The sequence below is a fragment of the Colossoma macropomum genome, unplaced genomic scaffold, assembly GCF_904425465.1.
Source record: "Colossoma macropomum unplaced genomic scaffold, Colossoma_macropomum, whole genome shotgun sequence".
In the NCBI taxonomy this organism is placed as follows: Eukaryota; Metazoa; Chordata; class Actinopteri; order Characiformes; family Serrasalmidae; genus Colossoma; species Colossoma macropomum.
This window is the reverse complement of record NW_023494809.1, coordinates 25,307,064-25,331,769: the sequence shown is the minus strand read 5'-3', so window position 1 is coordinate 25,331,769 and position 24,706 is coordinate 25,307,064. Positions and strand designations below refer to the sequence as shown.

At 39.4% G+C, this 24,706-nt stretch overlaps 2 protein-coding genes across 10 annotated transcripts in view; both read right to left on the bottom strand.

The window, feature by feature from the left end:
* The window catches only part of map3k15 (mitogen-activated protein kinase kinase kinase 15), a 45,543-nt gene extending 29,094 nt beyond the window's left edge, over nt 1-16,449 (bottom strand). For 3 of the 8 annotated variants that reach the window (XM_036557984.1, XM_036557985.1, XM_036557986.1), the window contains exons 1-5: nt 16,128-16,392; nt 12,891-13,030; nt 10,246-10,269; nt 4,265-4,342; nt 2,343-2,536 (exon numbers count right to left, since the gene is read on the bottom strand). In XM_036557984.1, the coding sequence (XP_036413877.1) occupies nt 2,343-2,536; nt 4,265-4,342; nt 10,246-10,269; nt 12,891-13,030; nt 16,128-16,374 (683 nt within the window). In that variant the 5' untranslated portion in view covers nt 16,375-16,392. Of the gene's footprint in view, nt 1-2,342; nt 2,537-4,264; nt 4,346-10,245; nt 10,270-12,890; nt 13,031-16,127 lie in introns of all 8 variants that reach the window. The other 5 variants (XM_036557987.1, XM_036557988.1, XM_036557990.1 and 2 more) reach the window with 3 other exon arrangements.
* Nucleotides 16,450-21,001: 4,552 nt separating this feature from the next.
* The window catches only part of sh3kbp1 (SH3-domain kinase binding protein 1), a 118,398-nt gene continuing 114,693 nt past the window's right edge, over nt 21,002-24,706 (bottom strand). For both annotated transcript variants that reach the window (XM_036558108.1, XM_036558109.1), the window contains 3 exons: nt 24,214-24,440; nt 22,702-22,765; nt 21,002-21,785 (listed from right to left, as the gene is read on the bottom strand). In XM_036558108.1, coding sequence (XP_036414001.1) covers nt 21,747-21,785; nt 22,702-22,765; nt 24,214-24,440 — 330 coding nt within the window. In that variant the 3' untranslated portion in view covers nt 21,002-21,746. The remainder of the gene's footprint in view (nt 21,786-22,701; nt 22,766-24,213; nt 24,441-24,706) is intronic.

Below are 24,706 nucleotides of genomic sequence, written 5' to 3'. Positions count from 1 at the left end.
TAATTACTTGTTGTTCTGCAATGACATATTGCGTATTAAAATATGAAATCAGCTTGCATAAGATGAGCTTACTGTTATAGATGTGATAGATAGAGCACTTCTGTGCTACCACACTTCCGGGAAATTCTGCACCCTGCCTTTTCTGTGTTGTAATTAAATTACTAATAACTGTGAATTGAGTTATTATGTCATCTGGATGTTTTTTGTGTATCTAAAATAAAATAAAATCTAACCTTTTAAGTACAATGATTGAAAAAAAAAACAAGCTTGAGCCTGTTGGTCCTTGACAGCAGATGCCTCCTTCTGGCAACCCGCCCAAACAACTTGTGGTTATATAGGTTATATAGGTGTTTGATTGTGGTCTGGGTGACGTTCTAACCACAAGACCTAACAAATGCCTGCATTCCCCATCTGTGATCCTTAAAGATTCTTTGTCCACTCAAACCATCCTCCTCACTAAATGTATCATCAGTATAGACATATGTCCTCTTCCTGGCAGATTCCTAACATCTCCAGTTGTTTTCAACTTTTTAATTACTGCTCTGATAGTGGAAATGGGCTGAACTTTGCATACAAAGTTGTGTCAATCTGAGAATTAACATCAAACCTCCATCCACTTCCTTCAGCTTTACAGCAAATGATGCGCTGTGGTAATTACTTGGTTGTTGTGCAATGACATACTGCATATTAAAATATGAAGACAGCTTGAATAAGATGAGCTTACTGTTGTAGACATAATAGATACAGCATTTCTGTGCCGCTGCACTTCGGGGAAATTCATCGCCCTGCCTTTTTTGGCTGCGTTGTGATAAAATGACGTAATAACTGTGGATTGAGACATTATATCATCTTGATATGTGTTTTGTGTATCAAAAATAAAACCACCCTCATGTTAAAGAAAAATTCCTAATAGGTGAATACAAAAACTAAAAATCCTAAAAATCTACCAACGAACCTGACTACACAAAATGTGCAAAATCTCCCACTCAAGAGGGTAAAAATGATATACCTCTAGAAACGTGTTAAGTGTCACCTATTTTTCTTCTTAACGGTTTATTTTTGCAAAAGCTGAATCTGGATGTTATACAGCCAGGTCCATGAATATTTGGACGTCAACACAGTTTTTGTTATTTTAGCTGTCTACCGCAGCATAGCGTAGATTAAATGAAATAATGAATATGAGCACAGACTTTCAGTTTTAAGAGGGAATTTAAATTCAAACGGGGTGAACATTATAGGAATTACAACCACTTTCATACATAACCCCCACATTTTTAGGGGCTCAAAGTTGCTGGACAATTGGCTACTTGACTATTCCATGGCCTGTTGTGTGTTACTCACTCATTATTTCACTTACAAACAAGCAGATAAAAGGTCTAGAGTTGACTGGGAAATGTGGCATTTGCATTTGCAATCTGTTGCTGTTAACTCTCAATATAAAGTCCAAAGAGCTGTCACTTCCAGTGAAACAAGCCATCATTAGACGATAAATCACAATAAACTAATCAGAGAGATAGCAAAAACACTCAACAGTGGCCAGATGAACTATTCGGTCCATTCTTAAAAAGAAAGAATGCACTGGTGAGCTCAGAAAGACCATGGAAAACAAATGTGTTGGATGACAGAAGAATTATTTTCCTGGCAAAGAAGAAACCTTCACAACTGTTTGCTAGACAGAGAACTCTCTCCAGGAGGCAGCCTTATCTGTGTCAAAGTCAACAATCAAGTCACGACTTCACCAGAGTAAATACAGAGGGTTTATCATATGTACAACATCAGTAAGCATTAAAAACTGGAAGACCAGATCTTTCAAAAACGTCTGAAAAAGTTTTGGAATAATGTATTAAGGACAGATGAGGCAAAGACCAACTTGGATCAGAACGAAGGGAAGAGAAGAAACTGCTCATGATCCAAAGCATTCCCTCTTATCTGTCAAGAATGGTGAAGGTAGTGTTAAGCCCATTTCACACCAGATGGCACGCAATACACTCCTATAACAATACAAAGAAAAGCGTTTCTGATTTTTTTTTATTGTATATTAATCATATCACCTACCCTTAGCAGCACTGATTTGACTGTCAATTGTTTCTGGCTTTAAGCTTAACATCTTCTGCAAGTAACCACACGTACTGCATTACAACACCTCCAGTCTAAGAACATGGAGTCAGTGCTTGCTTTCTCTGAGGCATGTGAAGGTAGGAGAGATTTGATCCAAGCCACACAGTGCACCTTGGATTTGTTTGGCACTCAGCATACCATTCAGCAAAACTGAAATCACCTGCGGTACTACTGGCACCAAACTATGCTTCTTTACTTTTAAGCTATGCAGTACAGGTTCATACCAGGAGGTGACGTGGATGTCTTTGAGCAGACTGACAAAGCGGTCCACCAGTGGCACACACAGAGGCCCGAGTAAGTTATCCCAGCTGGGCTGCATATACTCGGATGCTCTCCGCTGGGCCACGTTCTCGCAGCAGATGTACTCATGGTTGGGTGTCATCACGTAGGGGATGAAGTAATAGTTCCCACTGGAGGCCTAAAGGAAGAACAGGACAGATATATAAGCTCCCCGTGTCCCTGTCATCATCCTGGTTGGGCTAATCAATACTCCTTTGCATTAAAGCAGGTGTGCTGATGAAGGAATTTAGTAAATACATGCAATGACTGGGACCATTGAGGAGAAGTGAGAAACTAAACTTTGTTATTCTAACTAGCTCAAATGATAATGTTTTGCTGTAAATATCTGTTTACACATATTCTAGACATATTTTAAAATATGTTAAAACACAATGACTATCATAAATTATTTTTAATTATTTCCTTCGATGCCTAGGACTTCTGTACATGTACAGCTCATGTACGGTACATGAAAGAAACACAAATCCTTATATACATACATACATTTATATATATATATATATATATACATTTATATATATATATATATATATATATATATATATATATATACATGCACCTCCACAATTATTGCCACCCCTGGCAAACATGAGCAAAGCAGACGTACAAAAAATTCTTTATCACTTATCCTTTTAATCTTTCATTCAAAACATTAACAAAAATCATTTCCTGATTTGTGCAGCTCAATAACCTTTTGTCACACATCACTGCTGTATTCTTTGGTCTTTCTCATAGTGATGGATGATTGAGGGAATTCTCATATATATTTCTGAATGAAACAGGAAGTCATGGCTGAGCATTTCACTCTTAACAACTTCTAGGGCTGCCAACAGCTGTGGCACACATAGATAGAAAAAAAAAAAAAATTATTTCATCATAAGAATTTTTCTTTCAATCATTATACCTTAAACAAGGGTTAGATTTTTGCTAATATTTTAAATGAAGATCAAAAGTAATTAAGTTAATGCAATATATGTATTACGTCTGTTCTGAATGTCAGATATCACATGAAACTCAAGCATCCTTTTCTCTAAGCATGTTCTGAGGACAAGTGGGATAAGTGTTTCTTCAGGGATAACTTTTTGGGATTTGCACAACATTGCATTCTGTTTTTATGTATATTTTGCACAACGTCCTAACATTTTTAAAAGGGGGTTGTACTTAAAATTTAAAATCATAGTAAGAAGATTAATGTGACCTTGATATAAGAGCTATAAACACATTCAACATAATTCTGCCATATGGATATCATCAGTTCTTAAACAATGAATGATGTATGTTTCATTACAACGAGAGCATTGTATTGTTAGTTTTAAAATATGGCACTGCTGGAGTTTTTTTGTCTGTTTCAACTTACCAAACCTCAGAAATCTAAATACTGTGATGCATACTGTGTATATTGTCAAGCCTTGAAGTATCGTGGTGTTAAATTTTCACCATATCACCCACCTCTACATCATAGTGGTGAACATATTTTGATCCCCTAGTGAACTAAAAGTGATCAAATATTCACTGCTGTTCCATTTATCATTTAGACGAAACATGGCTCTTCTGTTGATCATGCACTTCTGCGTAGGCTAAGGTAGTGAGTGTAAGTTTAAGGGAAAGACAGGGATTAGATAAGGAATAATTCAGTTAAACAAAAGCTAAATGTTGCTACCAATGAATGAAAGCAAATAGCCACTAATTACCACAACGCTAACGACATCATATCAACTGGTGCCTACTAACTTCCATTCATTACTAGCACTGTTAGCATGTCTATTTCTCTGAGCACCATTTTTCACATCCATGCCATGAAACTGATGGAGTTCACCAGCATGCACTACAGAGCGGTACTACCTACTTTATTCCTCAAACCGGAGCCTCTGTACTCTGGAGGCAACTGCACCCACGGAAAGCCTACTGTAACCGGCCTTGCAGCCTACTCCAGGTAAAGCAGAGGAGAGAAAGAGTGAGGGCCAAAGAGAGGAAAAGAAAGACATGCACAGAGAAACAGACATAGGAAGACAGGCTGCACGAGAAAGAAATGCATATAAGGAAAGGAAAGTACTTTGTACAGGCCCTTCCTGTGCTTTTTTTTCATCACAATCTTGTTTGCATGTTGCTTTATTTATTTTCCATACTGTGAAAACAGTAAAGTAAAATAATAAAATAAATACATTTTTAAAACAGGGGTCTCAAACTCAAATTCAAGCTAGATGGTCTAAAAAAATAATTTAAACAATATAAAGTTTTTACACTAAATGTTTACCCAACATTATAAACTAAAATATGGGACAAAAGTATGAAATGTAATTCCATAACATGATTAAACACATACATTTCAGGAAAGTTGGGACAATTCGTAAAATGGAATAAAAATAAGAATCTGTGTCTTGTTAAATCTCTTGAACCTTTATTTTACTGACAAAAGTACAAAGAAATGGCTTTTAATGTTTGACTTACCAACATGATTGTATTTTGTAAATATAAAGAAATTATATTAAAAAAAAAAAAAGTTTGGACGGGGCAAAATAAGCATGAAATGTTTATAGAATATTTAAATTACACTGTTTTGAAACATTCCACATTAAGCAAGTGAACTGGTAACAGGTGAAAGTACAGGATGATTCACTCAAAAGAGGCCCTGAATATTCTGTAATAACTCTCACTAGGATGACGCAATCCGAAAGACACGATGTGCAATGTGCTCCTCAGTACATGGAGCTTCGAACAAGCCAGGATGCCCCTGTGTCGGAGCGATGAGGTAGGTGCCGGACAGCCGCCGCAATGTTTAAGCTCCGTTTGCAACTTCTGCGCGCATACCCCCGTACCCCTTCACTCAGCCACTCGACTTCTCATCAGGATGGTGGTGTACAGTATACAGTACGCAAGGAGCATGGCAGAAATTGAGTCCTTCTTCGGCAACAGGGTAATTTCAAAAGGGCTTTGGCCACCACGGTCGCCGGATCCTCACCACCTTATGCTCAAAGGAAAAGTCGGAACAAGCCTTGCACTGCGGAAGATTTGAAGGAAAACATCCCGATATGCTTTCCGATACGTTTAGGAACAGGGAGCATGGCGTTGAAATCTGTCTGGCAGAAAACGGAGATCAAATAGAGATCACAGCATCGCATGTAATGTAATTGATTACACATACGTCAAGGTATGTAGCGTATTTTTTTGGTTCAGATTGCTTCATCCTAACGGGAGTTACAACAGAATATTCGGGGCCTCTTTCGACTGAATCTCCCTGTATTATGATTGGGTATAAAAGGAGCATCCAACCAAGGCTCAGTCTTTGCAAGCAAAGATGGGTCGTCGCTCATGAACTTGTGCCAAACTTCGTAAGAGAAATGTCGAACAGTTCAAAAAGAACATTTTTGAAGAATTCAGGTCTTTCACTATTTACTGTTCAAATAACACTATGATAAGATTCAATGAATACAGAGAAATCTCAGTCTCTGGAGGACAAGGCAGGAGAAACCATCATACTACTGTGTTAAATACAGCCACATAGGCTCGTGAATACTTTGGAAAACCGTTGTCACTTAACACATTCTGCCGCTGCATCAAGAAACGTAACTTAAAACTCTATTATGCTAGGAGAAAGCCATAAATCAATTTATGCAGAAAAGCAGGGAAAAAACAGAAAAGCTCCTCATAGATGGTTCAAAAGGCAGTAAAAATGTGTGATGTGGTCAGATGAGTCTACATTTCAAGTTCTCTGTGCCAAAGACTAGAAAGACCATTCAGATCTTTATCAGCGAAAGGTGCAAAAGCCAACATCTGTCATGGTGTGGGTTGCATCAGTGCCCATGGCAAGGATGACGCGTATGCGTGAAGGTACCACTGATGTGAAGGTGTATATTGAGATTTTAAAGAGGCACATGCTACCATCAGGAAGATGTCTTTTCCCAGGCAGTCCATGGTTATTTCAGCAAGACAATGCCAGACCTCATTTTGCATGTAGATACATAGTGCATGTGCTTAATTGGCCTGCTTGCAGACCAGATCTGTCTCCTATTGAAAATGTATGGCGCGGCATGAAGCGAAGATTTAGACAATGACAACCACAGACTGCTGAGCAGGTGAAGTCTTGTCTCAAGCAAAAGTGGGCAAAAAATCCACTTGCAAAACTCCAACAAGTAGTATCTTCAGATTCCAAGCAATTAAAAAGTGTAATTAAGAGGAAAGGTGATGTAAAACAGTAGTACACTTGCCTCTGTCCCAACTTTTTTTAATGTGTTGCAGGCATCAAATTCTAAATTTGTTTATATTTAAAAACACAATTAAGTTGATCAGTGAAAACATTTAAAACCTTTTCTTTGTGCTCATCATTTAAATAAAGGTTCAAGAGAATTAAAAAAATCACAACAACTTTTTTTCAAGTTTGACAGAATTCACTTATTAATTCTGACAAGCTCTATCTATAACTGTGTCATGACGGAATCCCAAAGGCAGATTTAACTATCGGACCTAAATAGAATAGCTAAGTTAGTTATAGCTAAATTAAACCATACCCGTTCAGTGTGCAGAGTTTGAGCTGTGCCAGGTTTCCGATTGAATGGTTCGTTCTGCATGCAATGCTCTATTTTTGCTTTTATAATTGTGAACATGAGCCTAAACTGAATTTATATAGCTCATGTTGGGTGTCTAGCCACAGTGTCTGGTGTGTAAAACAGATCTAACAGCCAGACGTAAATAAAGATTTTTGGGATGGATTTAATGAAAAACTATAAATATGTGACAGGTCGAATGAGGCTGTCTTCCTGTTTACTTGCAGGCTGGTAGTTTGAGACGCCCGTTTTAAAACAATAAAAATGATATTAATTGACCAACAACAAACACAGCCTTTCAAATATCCCAAAACACTTTACTGGAAAAAACAAAAAATAACAAATAAAACAAAACAAACAAACAAAAACATAAAAACACCAGGTGTCTAAACACCAGTGTGTCCATCAGGCTCTGTTTCTTACTATAATAGAGAGCAGGAGTAGAATTTAAAATAAGTACTAAATAAAGCAAACTGCCATCTAATCACTGCTGATTCATAAAAAAAGCAGGAAACAGTAGATGAAAACAGAAGCAAGGAGTAACCAGTGAAGAAGAGAAAGGGAGGCATTTGTAGAAAGAAGAATGTTTTACAGATGCAAAACATGCTGGTAACACCTAATAAAAATTATTAACCCTCATATGGTGTTCGTGGCTGAGGGACCCATTTTCAACGTTTACCAAAAAAAAAAAACAATCATGCGATTTATTATTATTTCAACCTCAGATTTCTTGGTTCATTTTCTGTAAAGAACATATAAAATAACACATCTTCAGGGCCTTCACCCTGTTCACCCCCTACACATTTATATTACACATGTGGTGTTGGGCTGAACCTGCAGGGAATAGAAGTGTGGAGGTGCTGTGTCCTTCACTCTGTTCTTCTCCTACATGGCCTGCTGTTAGTGTGTGTGTGTCTGTGTGTGTACGTGTTTGTATATGTGTGTGTGTGTGAGGGTGGACAACATGGACAGGCTGCTGATTGGCTACAGCTGCTAAAGGAGAACCCTACGCTGGCCACTTGTGACATTTTAAACATCTGGTATTTTTACATAAATTGTTATGGCTGTATTGATTTAAAAAAACAATAATGCAGTGGGTCCACCAGACCACTGAGCGGGTTAAACTGATGCCAAAAGTCAAATGTACCTATTTATACCAAACTGTAATCAATGAACCAAGACATGTTTGGTGTCCAAAATTTGCTACTTTAGTTTTGCACTGGTGATTCAAGACTAACGAGGCTAATGTACGTAACAGACCTAAAAGACAATAAAGCTTACAGCTACTAGGTTATCATTGAGCAAACTGCATGCATAAATAATCATAATCTTGCTCCAAACTGCATCATGTTGTTAAGAACTCTGAAACAGACTTGCATCTGGTTTCTGACGCTAGATAACATACTGTACAGAACCACTTTTTGAACCATTGCTTTAACAATCTGAATAAGACTACATCATGAACCAAGCAGAAGTTTTCCAGTGAAGCAGCGAACAAACTACTCACAGACCATCTGTGACTGCATCAGCTAACAGTCCTGTAACTGGGTATTCAACTTAGTTATAATCTCAAGGTCAAGTCCTCTGCTTCAGAGAGCAGCTGGAGCAGTTCTCCTAGAAGTCTATTTAAAGACATGCGCTAAGCAATCGTGCCTCCAGTATCAGCCAGCCAGCTTCGCCGTCATCACTGCTAACACCTCCTAATGGACTGAGGCATCTGGACACCGAGCAAAGTCTCCAACAGGCATATCAGATCAGCTCTGGCGTTCCTCCAGGCACTTGATTTCAATTGACACATATTGACACATGACAGGTAGAAGACAGGAAATACACACCCTCTGTGCACAAACAAACTAGTGTACAGTATGTCGGTGCCAAGAAAGCTCCAAAAATAGCTACAGAGCTCAACGCACAGGAGGATTTCTATTTGACCACCCATGACGATGGCATGACAGCAGCCAAAACATAATCCTGACTCTCACATGATTTCATAATGAGTTTTACTTCATGGATTCATTCAATCATTAGCCTATTAGCATGCTGGTAGTAGGCCAATTCTGGACGACTAGCACGTTCAGTTTCAGTGAATGTGTTGTCATGTTATCAGTATTTAAAGAGAAGAAAGAAGCTATGTCAAACTCAAGAGTTCTGACAGTGGAGAATAAGCCTGGGTATCATTCAAAATTTTTCGTTACTGATACTAACGATAATAACTCAGATAATTCCCGAATGATACTTTTTCTTGTACTTTAATTTAAATTACAACCCAAATGTGGGCGTCACTTAAACCAGAAATGGGTGCGAGGTGCTGGAATGGATGCACAGCGCTATGCAAAGATTTTAGGCACCTGAGAAATTTTAGCTATGTTTACATTACAAGCCTAATTGCTCAAATCAGATTTTTTGCTCAAATTCGATCTCTCTGACACGATGGTTCACACGCATTTAGGTGATCAAATCTGTCATTAATGTGAATGAACCGGCATATTGAAATGACCTGCATGCGCACATCCTACTCAGTGACGTCACGTGAATGAATCGCATATGTCACGTGGATCATCAACAGATTAACGGTCAGAACGAGCCTTCACTGCATAACTAACTCTGATCAGCTCTCAGCTTCATTATTAGAGCGAGATGAAGGTGAAAAAGGTGAGATGTATTGCTTTTCCACCATTTACAGGCTTTAACTTCTGTTCGGCGCTGCTGTCATGGTAACGCTGAATAATGGCGTACGCGCAGTGGGAAAAAAGCACATGAATTTCGATCTGAGTGTCACATTAAGGTCGTATGGCCATGAATCGGATACGTATCCGATCTAGGACCACATATGAAAGTGACTCAGTTCGCATTTGAAAAGAACAGATTTGTGTGTCCACACAGCCCTGAAAACATCAGATCTGAGTCACATTAAAGCAAAAAATCTTTTGCCACTTCAACCTGTTTCTTCAGATTGACAGACAATATTTTATATATGGTTCTATATAGAACCTTTTTGAAAAGGTTCTTCTATTGTTACAAAGCTTGACATCATTACAACAGAAGCACCTTTGTTTCTTTTTTTTTGCTCTTCTCCTGACTGGAATCAGCAAGAACTTAAACAACATTTAACAGCTTGCTCAATGGGGATAGGCAAAACCAGACTGAATCCACGGAGTAACAATAGTGAAAGCTCTCCAGAATCAGGAAGTTTTTCTTTTATCCTCAGCTCCCATGACAATGTGTATGTGTGACTTTAGTTCCTTAGAAAACAAGACGGAAAGTTCCACCCTGATTTGATACTTACTGTGTTTTTCTGTGCCACCATGTCCTTGAGGAAAAAGAAAAAAGCATGAATCACTCATCTCGAACATCACAAATAACATTTTTGTTTCAAATTTATTCAGCATGCTCATGCGCACACAGTAGGGTTAATGAGAGCTGCAATTAATCATGCGTGGACAGAAGTACAGCAAGAAAACAAACGTTATTCTATTCTATTCTCAGCTGCGGTCTAAGCACGTGTGCCATGGTATCCCAGGCCCTTCATAGCACATTCCTTTTCTGCATCCCTTTGGCAACTTGGCTGTATGCAGCTGTCTGAGGCTGGGGCTGACATGCCTGCCGTGAGATCCAGCACATGCTGTTTAGGGCCAGGCAGATCCATGGTCACAAGCCCAGAGCAGCCAACACCTCCCAGGACTGGAAATAGCTGGCAGGCTCCACAGACATGGAGTGGTTCTTTTGCTCAGACACCAGGAATGTGTGTACCAATACACAACACACCAATCAGTTAAGTTTATCAGATACACCTACCTTGTGTGTACAATCACTGGTAATTTTATATGACACACCTATCATATAGTTGTACTACTTCTGTTGTTGCACAATTTATCAGCCCTCCACTACCCCATCCACCAATTGAAAGGGACCACCAGAGGACCACCACTGACAAGATACTCATCAATGATGCTGGGCTTTTAAAACACAGTGAGTGTAAAAATATATGTGATGCACCTACTTAAGGCACACCTACTTGTAGTTACAGACTATAGCTCATTTTTCGCACAGTTTTTGTTAGTCAGCCCTTCACCATTGGTCACTTTCTGACCACAGGACCACTCTTGGCTGAATATTTTTGTCTGGTGGACTCTCAGACCAGCAATGACACTGAGGTGTTTAAAAATCCCAGCAACACCGCTGTGCCCGATACTTGAATAACACTACCATTACGGATGAACAGTTCAGTCAAACTTATATACAGATATTTGAAAAAGTCTACTTTTTTAGCCTTAAGGACTCTTAAGGCCACTGGCTACCGCACACCAGACTCAAAAGATGCAGCATTAAATAGTGCCACTGTGTATCTCTCTATTACTGTACAATCAAACCACCAATCCACTGCAGATGACATGACCTAAACTTTACACCAAGAAAAGTGTCTAAATTCATTATGATAAACAGACAAATGCTAATTGTTTGTTACTGCATACCTTTTAGCTGTAAAACAGCAGGTTTGTGAGTTTGGGAAGACGGATAGAAGGAGGAGGGAGAACTCTGAGAACCTGGGCTGGAGTTCTGGGCAGCTTCTGCCTGTAGCTAGAAGGCCAGACCCCCCCTCATAGCTATAGTAGGACAGATGCAGGACTGCAGAACAGGGAGGAGATGGGGTGGCAGAGTGAATTGTGAACCCTTCATCACAGGAATGGCAAGTGAGGGGAGGACGTGAATTTACAGGTGTTACATTGGAAGAAGGAGGGGTTTCAGGTATGTTCCCCACCTCAAACTTCAGTTATAACAGTTATAACTACATTTTGTCAGAGTTAGCTGACAGCAAACCTAATATCTTCACTAAATGATACTGAAGGTTTTATTCCATTAAATCTGTATGGGTAAAACTAACTTGAGCATCTTGTTTATCTGTGCTTTTCTGCAACGCTTCCTATGTATTACAGCTGGGCTTTGTACTGTATCTGCTACTCAGCACCAGAGACCATCTGTCAGCGGGGCACAGAGCTTCTTGTCCAGAGTGTGCTAGCCTTTAGATGGCCAAAATAGTCCTCCTATGCTTCCTTTTTTGGGCTAAACAAGTAAGAAACTTTGAGGAAAACACAGGATGCAAGTATAAGTAAAGATACACAGGGAAAAATATCTCAGTGCAATTTTTCTAATCGATACTGTGACTGTGATTTACATTGCGATGATTTTCTTTAAATTGAAGTCCAAGCCTGTTATTGTGGCCAAGAATACCAGAACATCCACTTTTTCTGGCTTGTGACTTGAACACTGAACATGCCAGACGGCCAGTTAGTTGTGATGTTGATGTCACAGCATATAGTTGTTTGGTTGCTTCTGATTGGTCCAGCTCATCTACAGGCAGTTTACAAGCTCTGATATTAGGTTAGTGTTCCCCACTTAAGACACTGTTAATAAAATTTGGCTATAATTAATATTGCAGCTCTTGCGATTTAAAAATTGCACTCTTTTAAATTGTGATTTTGATATAAAAACAATTCTTTCAGCCCTAAGTATAGAGTTCAAACATCTCATGTTCCTTAATCATGAGAACGTATAGCTTTCGTGACTGTTCGAATATTAGAAAATTCTGTCGCATCCTAAACTACCATGTCACTGCCCCAAGACTGTTCCACCACCAAAATAACATCTAGTCAGTGGTGCTTCCATTCCATTGAAGGGTGAGGGTACAGGGGGGCTGGCAAATTGTGCAGCCACAGGCTACAGTCACTAATCGTGAGCTCACAAAGTGCACTTATACGGCAGAAGTTTCTGATAAAATGTCAAAATAAGGTGTACCTAATAAACTAGCAATACAGTGTAAGGGGCAAAGGTTGGATGGAGGCTTTGCAAAACACTATGCGTTGTTGCACAGAGAAAACAAAAAGGAGAGCATGAATGTATGTGTGCATGTCTGTGTACACAAGGCAACCTCACCTTCAGTGACTGAGCTGTGTCAGGGTCCGTGTCATGGTAAAGGATGACATTGTTGGCCATGTCGAAACTCTCACGCACACCCAGATGGTAGAAGAGCGATGGCTGTCTGAACACATCACTCATGTCCACAACTGCGATGTCTGCAAACAGGCTTGGGATCAGCAGTGTATGACATTTAACCACTACTCTATTGAATATTGCATGAAGGAGGAGTCCCATGTTGCTTTCTTCTTAAACAGTTACATATAAATGTATGAGGAATTAATTAACACAAGAGAAACAACAGATTTTCAATATGAGTTTGTATCGCTATCACTAAATAGCATCCGTTTTTAAGAGTGGGCATTAAGTCTTTATTTATTTCAGTTCAAAACTTGTGTTGTCTCTGGGGGCAAACGATCAGAACCAGCAGATTTCTCATTATTAATTTTGGCCAATCTGTGATGCAATTTAATGCCGTAAATAATGTGAAGCAGTCAAATGCACTCGCACTGTATTTGAATGCTACTGCTACACAGACATCAATATTGCAGCATAATTATGCACAGCTCATTGTGCTAAATAGCCATTTGCCTCATACTTTGGATGTAGCACTTCATCTGATTTCATGTTACTTAATTAGGCAACTGATTTCTCATTTAAGCTTGGGCCATTTAAGAGCAACTGATGTTATTTCTGTTGAAACTTTGGCTAACAGAAAATACTGTAAATGTTTACATTTAATACTGTAAAAAGTTTCAGGTTAGAATAAAAAAGGCTAATAAAAATCGGCCAACTTATCTGTGAAGATACAGAAATCGGCCATAAAAATTCAAGACTGGTGCATCACTAGTTGTGTCTAATCTCATTCTCAACTGCTTCTTGTAACATGAGCGGTCATGCCATCTAGTTCACAAATGCCATGTCATGTCATGTTCCATAATGGAGAACACATGCCATTTTAGCACAGCTCGCTGAGCTCATGTGATAAATGACAGCAGTTTAACGACTGGGGGTTAAATGTTTGCTCATGTCCTTATTGAAAGTTTCTGTTTATATCTGAGAATATGTATTATGACTTGGCATTCAGACCATATGGAAACAATAAATTAAGCATAATTCAAAGGACTGAAACAATTTGTACATATAAAGGTATAAGAAAACTTTATAAATCTATACGTTATGGAGATTTTGTTTTGTTGTGAATAAAATAGTCTCAGTGTCCTGCACAAAAACTTGATTTCATTTAAAAATGAATTTAACTTGATTACCTGAGCCAAACATTAAGATTTTATAAAGAAAAAAAATGCCCTTTACCTCTTCTGCTACCAGACAGTTGTAAGATTATGCATCTAACTGCAAAATCCAACACTGAGTGCGTTTGCATGCACTTAATAATCCAATAACTGCAGAAAATCAGATTTTGTTAGTAATCCGATTGACACGTTTACATGCACTTGAGTAATCAGATAATGGGGAAACTCCAGGTCTATGCGAGTCAGGCAGCAATCAGATTTCTGCTTTGCAACTAGCCAATACACTCAAACTTCATGCTGCATTTTTTTTTAAACCTGGAAATATGAACATACATCATTCAGAAGATGGAGAATGTTTGAATCCTTTATTTCGTGTATGGTTTCAGCGCCACTCCAAAAGTGTTTTGCTGCGTCTCGTGACATCCACCGTTCTCTCGCGCATGCGCAGACTGAGAAATCCGATAGAAATCGGAGTAAGAGTTTACATGCACTGAGAAATATGATTACTGAGCTAAAATCCAGCTCTCTTTATCAGATTTCTTAATCGGATTTCTAGATCGGAGTATGGTGTTTACATGACCATTTGAATAATGGGATAACTGCAGAAATCCGATTATGTTTGGATTATTGAGTGTATGTATACGCACTCATTGTGACCACAATCTCCCTGTTACAGTTTACATACGCAAAGCTGTCAATTTACCTCACCAATTGATCACCTGTGTACTGGTTAAGCAACTGAGGCCCGAATTAGAACAAAATGCATTAATAACATGTCCGGAAGGCCTGCTTACAGACGGAGAAAGACTTGAGTCCTGCGTCATCCGCTTTTTGTACACAGATATGCACATTCTGCCTAAAGTGTTTTAGCCATGCTAAAACGTGAGCTGTTACACTGGAAAATATTTAGAACCTGTTTAGGGAAGTGATGAATGAATAAACCAATCAATCCAGAAATTAATTACCCAAACCTTCTGCTCATCCTTTTTTGCTAATAGATTATTAATCTTTGATTAAGTCTTAATTCAAATGATCATTACTTTTCTGTGCTTTTTGCACATAACCGGCTGCTGTTATTGTCATTCCACAGCAATGGCAAGCCAACACTCATTCAGTGTCTCATTTTCTGCCAGTAAATGTTCAAACTGTTCACACAAACCCAGTCAACCCCCAGAAGCAACTTCAAGTCCCCACACGTGTGCCTTTCTGCAGAAAGCTTTGCAGCAGAGAAACGCAGGTCAGGGCATGCCTGCTCACACGGCAGGACGTTACTCACCAAAAATGTGCTAAACTGTAATTTTTGTTATTGTTAGGTAATGTATGGCATATTAAAGTTTAAATTAATGAAAGGGGCATGATAGAGCGAACACATCTGCAGGGAGGGGAGCTATGAATGATTTTAGGGGGGGCCCAGAGTTAGACACGGCCCCTGGCACATGCCAGGGATTGTACTCTGGAAAAAAGTCACTGAATTTGCATCATCGAAATGTGCACATCATTTCAACATGATTAAATATATCACTTGGTATTTTATACATGTGGTTCATGTGGTTTTATACAGTGTTCATGTCCAAGTACTAAATTTAGTGTGGCAAAAAGCAGTTTGTTGGTCTGAAGTGAAAAATTTTGCATAGTTATATCTTATCTGAACATCTAACGGCATTGATTTGTAAATTAATTTTATGAGAATATGCATTTTTACACCTTTATCACAATCAAATTTGAATGTTCTACTGTTTTGTGACCTCAATATAATACATTTAGTGATAAAAACTCACTGTGTAGCCAGATACATTAGAAATATTGAAGATATTTGTTCACAGCAAGCTCAGACAACATACGGACCTACAGAAATTTCAAATCTCAGATATGGATATTAATAAGTTAAGTAAACTCAATGCATCACATTTTAGTTTATATGCTATTTTAAGCCAATATTATGAGTAACTTTGCTTTAAAATGTTCACATGTGGTGATAAACTTCTCAGGATTCCCAGCCTACCTGCATCGTAGAAGGTGTCTAGTACGGAGGTTTCTCCAAAGTCCAGCCGGCCGAAAGTGACTGTGGTGAGGATGGCACTCTCAGCGTCGCAGGCTCTCTGGAGGCACTGCAGGGCTCCGGACTCGGGGCTGTTGGCCGCCACCGCCTTCAGCCCATCGTTCAGCACATAGACGGCGCGGAGAGACCGCTGCTTGGTCAGGGGGCTGGGGCTGCTCACCTCCGCTCTCTCCGCGGCAGCCACGGACATGTTGGGCGCATGGTCCCCTCCTCCTCCGCCTAAACCTCCGCTCTCCCCGGCCGGCTGGTTCGTTACGACCTCCATAGCGCCGAAGAGACCGCTTTGCTTTGGAAACTGTTTACCTCGACAGACGCTGACTAACCGGAGTGAGCAGCCGGCTGCCGTTCCCGTCCAGCGACTCACGCTTAATTAACTCAAGGCTCATCACTAACGATAGCCAACAGGTAACTTAAGTCCAGTTAGTTTTTTTTTTTGACCTGTTAGAGGTCAGTTTTGTCCAGCTGGAGGAAGACAAACGTCTCGCCGCTTTACCTTTAATTAAGAAGCAACCGCTAGTTAGTTAGTTAGTTAGCTAAGCTGGTTAGCAGAAGCACTTAATTAGCCTAGCCTGTTTAATTTAGTTAACTTAGTGGGAAACTAAGCAGCAAAGTGTTCTGAATATTTTCTACTTATATTTTTTTCACTTACTTTAGTATATATGTGAAGAAAGAAGCCGGTTTTGTACTTTTTGCCTTTTAACGGTACTTTGTTGGTGTTTGTTGCTGTAAATTACGTTTTCATATTGTCTCCTCAGAAAGTGACGGTTTAACCGTCAACACTGACCAACGGCTGGGCGCGTCAGGCTGTGATTCACATTACGTTTTTCTGCGAAAGGAGAAGTAAAATTGTTGAAGAAAGACGTACATTCTCGAAATGTTCCTCAGACACGACGACCCAAGTCATTCACAAGCGCATTTTCACTAACGTTACGCCGACAAAGCCGTGGTTCCTCTGCGGATTAGCCGAGCCTCTCTGTGCTGTCAGTTTCCCAGCAGTGGGGAGAGAGAGAGATAGAGAGCGACAGAGAGAGAGAGAGCGGGGAGACTCCGTGTTCAGACCCGGGCGGTGAAGCTGGCTGAATATAAAAGTGTCCGCTTTCAGTGGCGAGAGTTATTACGGTCGGTGTACACCCGCCTGAACTCCTGAACTGTGAGCTCCTTTCTTTTTTTATTATTGTCGCCAAAACAGTGCGAATCCAATACGAAAACGGGCGCAGGCAGCAGGCGCTTCCTCAGCGGGGCTGCTCTGCATGGATGCCCGCGGCAGGACACATGATACCTGCAAAATACTCCTGCCTGCAGTCGGTGGCTCCTCCTGTTACGGCTATAACATCACTGAAAAGGCTGGCGTTCACACAGCCGCTGTTCACAAAGCCTGTTTAAGACCACCTCCGCGTACGAGGAGCTGACGAAGAGCTGATGTTGAAACTCGACTTTGTGTAAGTGTTGCTCAAGTCCAAATGTTTCCTATTTTCATACAGAAAGTGGAAGAGGTACTTGCTACCTCGACTATTGAGGAAAGACATACAGCAACTCAGCAAAGTCAAAATATGGTTTAATAGTACAGAGGAAAGATAACATTAAAGGGGAACTCCACCGATTTTTCAAAAATTCTACACAATTGTTGAGGTGTAAACTATGGAAGCCTGTTTCCACCACTGGAAAAGCACAATAATGTGAAAGTTTTCCATAAATATGACTTAGCATCTCATCATATGACTTACTTTCTCAGAATGATGACTTCTCATACTTAGTTACTTTTTCAATTATGACTTAGCATCTCATAATTATTTATTACTTATTATGACCAGATCTCAAAAATTGACTTACTTTCTCATAACTATGACTTAGTATCTCAATAATGACTTAGCATCTCATGACTTACTTTCTCATAATTCTGACTCAGTATCTCATAATTCTGACTTGCTTTTTTATAATTATGACACTCATCTCATAATGGACGTAATGGAAGAACCATTTTCTTTATTAAAGAACCATCGAAGAACCACCTTTGTAAGTGTGTACTATAGGGTCTTGTTTGTTTTTCTTTCAGGTGGCAGAAGTTGGCTTCCACTGTAAACGGAGTCATTCAGAGTACACAGATTGTTCACAGTGGTGGTGATAGGAACCAGACGTCCACCTCTAAAAGCTCCCTCACAGAAAGTTATTAGAAATGGTTATGAATACACTGCCTGATGCCGGTTCAATCCCCAGAGCCCACAGTATGTGACTGAGGTGCCCTTGAGCAAGGCACCTAACCCCCAACTGCTCCCCGGGTGCCGTGAATAGGGCTGCCCACCACCCCAGGCAAGTGTGATCACTGCCCCCTAGTGTGTGTGGGTTCACTAGTGTGTATGTGGAGTTTCACTGCACAAATAGGTTAAAATGCAGAGGTGAAATTTCCCCGTTGTGGGACTAATAAGGGTCACTTATTTTATGTCTGAGATAATAGTTGTGAAATAAGGTTTTGGCCTAAAACCTATTTATTTTGACATTCATGGCACAGGGATACTGCAGAGTGTTGTAAGGCAAAATATCACCCAAAGAAAACACATTTTTTACATTCATTTCTGGTTTATCATCGCCAATATTGTATAAAAAGCTCAAAAGCTGCATGTAGGTTAACATGTAGGTCATTTTGGATAGTAAATAAAATGGCTACATTTGCATTGTAGACATCATGACCCCTGGTTCCTATCATCACCATTATAAAGAAATCAGAGTCAGTAAATTTTAATACAGTTTAACATTGAAACTGAATGACTTTAAAAACACCTAAACAATTGAATTATGCAAGATTTTTTGCCTTTTAAGTAAAACCATTGGATTTCTGCTTGCATAAATATTTCCTGTTGATTTATTTTTTTTTTACGTTTTAAGTATGTATGAAGTTTAGTTTAGGTCATTGTTTGTCAGGGACCATGTACAAAAGTATTAATCTTTGCACCAGAGTTAGCTACTGGTTAACCATTGCCTGCTTAAGTGAACAGAGTTGGGCCTTTCTGAGTAATTTTATAGATATTTCTGGATAAAAGAGTCTATTTTGTTTTATACTGTTCTACAAATTAGCCACCCATTTTTGTTTAAAATTAATATTTTGTCCCAGGTTCCATAGCTGATAGTAACACATCTTGCTTTGAAACATTCACATTTTACTTTAGTCTCACAAAGTGACAAACAATGCACAAGAAGCTTTAATTGAGATGCCAGTAGATGTTACACAATCTAAAAACTATCACTTTGATGACTTTTTTACTTGTTTTTCAGTAGGTAAGCATTTACATGATATTTTTACATGACCTTACCTAATGCATGCCTCATATTATCTATCTCTAGAACTCTAAGGCTGTTCTGTTATATGACTCATCTGCTTAGCTCATGTTTCCCCTGGTTAGCCCCCCTGTCTTCGTTACCCTGATGTGTTCCCTGACAGCGGGCTGGATCAGGCTGTTCTCGCTCCTCTCTGCAGGGAGACACAGCCATCTGCAGGCCTCACTGGGCAGCAGCCAGGCCACGAAGCCCACATTAACAGAGCCAATACAATAAAGAGCAATGAGCTGTTAAGGGTTCACCTAAGCGTGAGTCGGAAAAGAGTGCATGGGGCGGCGGGGGGCACTGGCTATGTATTGATGTTCATTATGTGTGCATGTGTTTGTGTGTTTGTGATTTATAGGGCAGGACTGGATGATGATATATTAGTCTCCACTGGGTGAACTCTGAATGACCTTAAACCAACACATTAAACCTGCCTACAAATATCTGACCTTTGCTAGCTTATATAACCCCCTTCTAGTGTCTACTAACATAAGATCTCAAATCAGTCTGGATTAAACCTAATCCATAATCTGCTGCATCTGTAACATACATTGGGTCACCAGTCTAACTGAAGTATTTCCCTGTGCTTAAGTAAAATAATAATAATAAAAAAAATCATGAACTCGAATCATCCTTATAATTGAAGTCAATTGGCAAGCATTTATAGATCTTTCCATTGACTTACATTATAGCTGCATTGTTTGTGGTAATCAGTCATATGCGACAGTGGCAGAAGATGGAGATTAAGTTGAAAAATGCTTAAATATTCCTAGAAAGGCCATTGTATGCCACTGTTTTTCCAGCTACAGAGAGGGTCTTGCAATGTAAGGCTTTGCTATATTTATTTGTAATTAGTAATTTATGATACTAAAAAGGCCCATAACCTATGTCTTTTAATTAACTTTTTTTTCTCCCTGACTTGCACTCAAAACATCCTTTTAAGTCTCAAAAATAGTCCTAATTCATTTTTACATGACCATTTTTCAACTTTATCAATAATAAACTGGCTTCTTCTGTTACTGTGACTTTAAGATTGATATATGTAAATGAGCTCTGCTGTAATTGGCTGTCCTGTAATGCATCTCATTCAAAAAGCTTTTCTGGTCTAAAACACTCATTATAATTAATAAATTAAGCATTAATGGGCATGGCGAAACTGCTGCAGGTCGAGTAGGTGGATGTAAACGTGTTGGTGTTTACATCCACCTACCCCCCCCCTTCATCACAGTAACGGAAGGTGAGGATGTGAATTTATAGGACGTTAGATTGGAAGAAGGAGGGGTTTCAGGCATGTCCCTCCCCCCCAAACCTCAGTTATCACATAACTACATTGTATGTATGGATTGTACAGACTGGGGAATGAATGGTATGACTTGAAACTTTGTTATATACGACATCAAACTCTCTTATTTTATGAAATTGATAAACATTTGGTTTTCTGTGATATGGGTCCTTTAAAAATAGATCTGAATTATAGTACAAATCCACCCTTAAGATAAAGATCATTTTGGTATATTCTTTTTTTAATAAAATTTGCACACATAAATGCATTTTAGTACATTAAAATATAAAAGTATGTATAGAAGACTTTCTCAAAAGAAGTAACAGCATCAAGAAAACAAAACGTGTGTTTTCTCATTGTCGTCACTGATGAAAAGACAGAAAAAAAAAGATATGAGTTTAGAATATTCCAAATAAAGAAGGCCTCAGTGTGGGATTGCTGCGCTAACTGCAGTTAGACACGCCCACAAGAATAATGAAAATGAAAACAAAAGGCCACAAAGGTGAGGCGAAGAAAAGAACTTAAGGTGAGCCGTACTGAAGTCAAACGCCAGTTTCTCCTTCAACGTCGCTTATGCACTGAGTGCTATGGAAAGCAGTACCACCAAAACGGTCAGGGCGATTTGTTTACTCCCCGATGTAAAATAGTCCTGCGGACCAGCCCATCATCGTGGCCCAGAAGTCCTGGGTCACATGACCCACAGCGAGGCCTTGCCCAGGCACTGTGTCTGTGCGCTCAGTCCATGCATTACAAAAAAAAAAAGCTTTAATAAAATAAAATAAAAATAACAGACCAACAAAAAGAGTAAAGCCTGAAGTGGGGGAAGCAGTTGTTTGTTTTCTCTATGCTGTTGTTCTTGGGTTATGTTGTTCCATTTGTATTCTTTTGGCACAGATTTGCGCAGCTGGGGTTCGGCTTCGAGCCTCAGCCAAATGTTGGTGTTGTACATCCAGCGCAAAGTGGGTTCATTTGGACAGGAGTTTCTTTATGTGTTCTACCTCCATCTGAAACACAAAGACAGAGTAAACAGTTACCTACACGTCTCCACAACTGCACACTCATCATTACAACATCATACAAGTGATGGTTTGACCAGAAGTCTAAGGAGTCCAATTCCATTTCACCCCTTGCCCCTACCACTTAGCCCTTAGCCCTCTGTTTTGCGTGTTCATGTTTAGGTGTAGGGTGTCCCAATTTTTGTTGAGATAGAGGGGTAGGGCGAAGTGTTAGGGCTACATGGCCCTCCAAACGGAGGTTTTTCTGATACACTCCAAACAGAGTGATATGAGAAAAAAAAGAAAAACCGGCAAGATGGCTGAACAACAGACCAAAGAAACCCACAAATGTGAGAATTTTCTCCGCTAAAAAGTTACGATACCCGTTATATAATCTTAGTTTAATGTTGTTTCAATGTAGTATGGTCCTTTTCTTCATAACAAACATAAAAGTCACCAAAGTATGCTAATGTCTCGGTAGCTAGCTAACTTTCCCGTTCCACCTTAAATAGTCCAGCAGTTCTGATGCCTGAAGTGCCCAGAATGTAACTGCCGCACCATTTAAGGTTTAACGGGAAAATTCGAACAAGAACCTGGCGAATAGCTGACTTCAGCTTTGTGTCACCGAAGAATTACCAGTGGGCGATCATAAATAATTGTCTTATACTTCTCTACATTAGTTCAGATCACAAACATACTTGGGTGATCTAATATATTTAGGGTAATGAAGAAAAAACGTGTAAATCAAAGTTATTTTCCTCCCCAAACCATTGCTTTCATTAAGTGAATGGCCACTTCGTATTATCCTCAGTGGACTCTATTTTCAGTACAGTGCATTTTTCATTGGACAGTATTTTTAACGCCCTGCATTTTTCAGAGCATATCAAAATAAGCCCCAAAGGAGTGGTGCTGAATCCCCACTCACCTGCAGGGATAAGCGAATCCTTTTCTCCTCATCCAGCTCGCTCACCAGCTGCTTCATCTCTTGTCTAGGAAGGAAGAAAAAACAGGAGAGGGGTGAGAATCTTATAAATGCAGGTCAGAAGCCTCGCAAGCATTGGCACAGCTGGAGGTATGAAGTTTGCACGGCACCCCCTTCTGGCCAGAGCTTAAATCATTTTATTTGTGTTAAAATCAAGACAGCTGAAAAGAATAAAATTATTAATTTTCTATTAAAGCTGGTAGAATAGTGTGATTATGTGGAAAATTATGTAGCGCAGTTGTTTTCGTAAACCACTGTTTGCTTGGATAATATTGTTACATTGTAATAGAAGAGACAGCAGCTACAGCGGTCCCACTTTATTTTAAGTGTCTCTAATAACTACTGATGATTTAGTCAGTGTTACAGATGGATTACAGAAGTACAGCCTATGTAATTACACATGTGTATCAACTTCAGTTTTGCCTCATGTAATTACACAAGTGTAATTTCTACAGAGGAACTTTCCTGTAGTGTAGTGTTGAAGTTACACATAAGTGGATAGTTCCTGTGTAGTTGGTATGTAGGTACTGTGTAATAATGAAGTGGTAATATAGACATTGTTTTGGGGTAATGCAACACATTTAATTCATGTCATAAACGTTACATGTTAAGATAAGGGGTCATCTGCTGTCACATATACATACAGAAAGTGGTTACAATGTCACAGCACTAGCAACATTAACGCTAGCTAAATGTTAGGAAAGCTGGCAGATACAATTTAAGTAATGTCTTAATGTAAGTTATTAGATACTTCCTTTTACTGCTGGAAAAAAAAAACATCTGAAAAAAAACTGCTGTTCAAGTGATTACAATGTAATTACATTTATGTTATTACCATTGTGTGATTATATGAGAGAGAATAGGCTGTTACAACTATTAAGATACACAAAAGGTGTACTTCTGTAATCCATCTGCAACAGTGACTAAATCATTAGTAGTTACAGTGTTGTTGCATATGTTGTTCACATGTAACTACACAATTATTAGAGACACAATATAAAGTGGGACCGCTACAGCCCTAAGTAATTTATTATTTTAGCATTATGGCAGTAGTTATTTGTTGTATAACTGGTATGAAGCCAAATTGCAGTGCAGTATGTCTTTACATGCAATAAATGAACACTCCAACCTAATCTCTATCTGCTGAAACTGTTGCACAAGACTCCCACTGGCTTTTATATTAGGTTTATTATGAGTCAAAGGATTTTTTGTTCTAAGTAGAAGGAAATTTTACGTGTTAATCAACTGTACGATACAAATGCAGCAGATTACGAGTATATGTTTAATAGTCTTGGTGTTTGTTCATATCAGTAGGCTCAATGAGTGTCTGTGTGTTTATGTAAATATATATAACATAACATTATTAATAACTTTCATTGCAAACTCAAACTCTGTCTATATCGGCAAAGAAATATCTGGTATCTCTAATGAATCTCTCCAATGCTCCCTCCCTACTTGTGCTGGCTCTTCATCAGCTCCACGGTGGCCCGCAGCTCTCTGAGCTGGTTTCTTAACTCGTCCAGCGTGGGGCCCTGCTCGCCCTTCCCCTTGGCCTCCACGGAGGGGGAGTGGGGCCTCAGGGCAGCGCTGCTGGTCTGGGCCGGTTGGAGGTGGGCCCCAGTGGAGCCGGAAGATGAGGAGAGGGTCGAAGGCTTGGGAGGAAGAGAGCTCTTCTCAGGGACCTGTAGATAAATGTCCACAGTGATTAGAACATCAGGTTGTCCATAAACAGCTACACACTTGCTCTCATGCCGCCTTCATGTGCTACCAGAATGATCATAAATAAGAGTTCCTGATGAATCTCCTGTCAAGTCCTAGTTACTAGGCCTTTTACAAGCCTTGCTGCTGAGCTTAACCCCATCATTATGGTGGAAGAAAAGACTGTTTCAGTGATTTCTTAAATGTAACTTACATTTCGTAGACACTGATTAGGCCCAGGGGTCGGCAA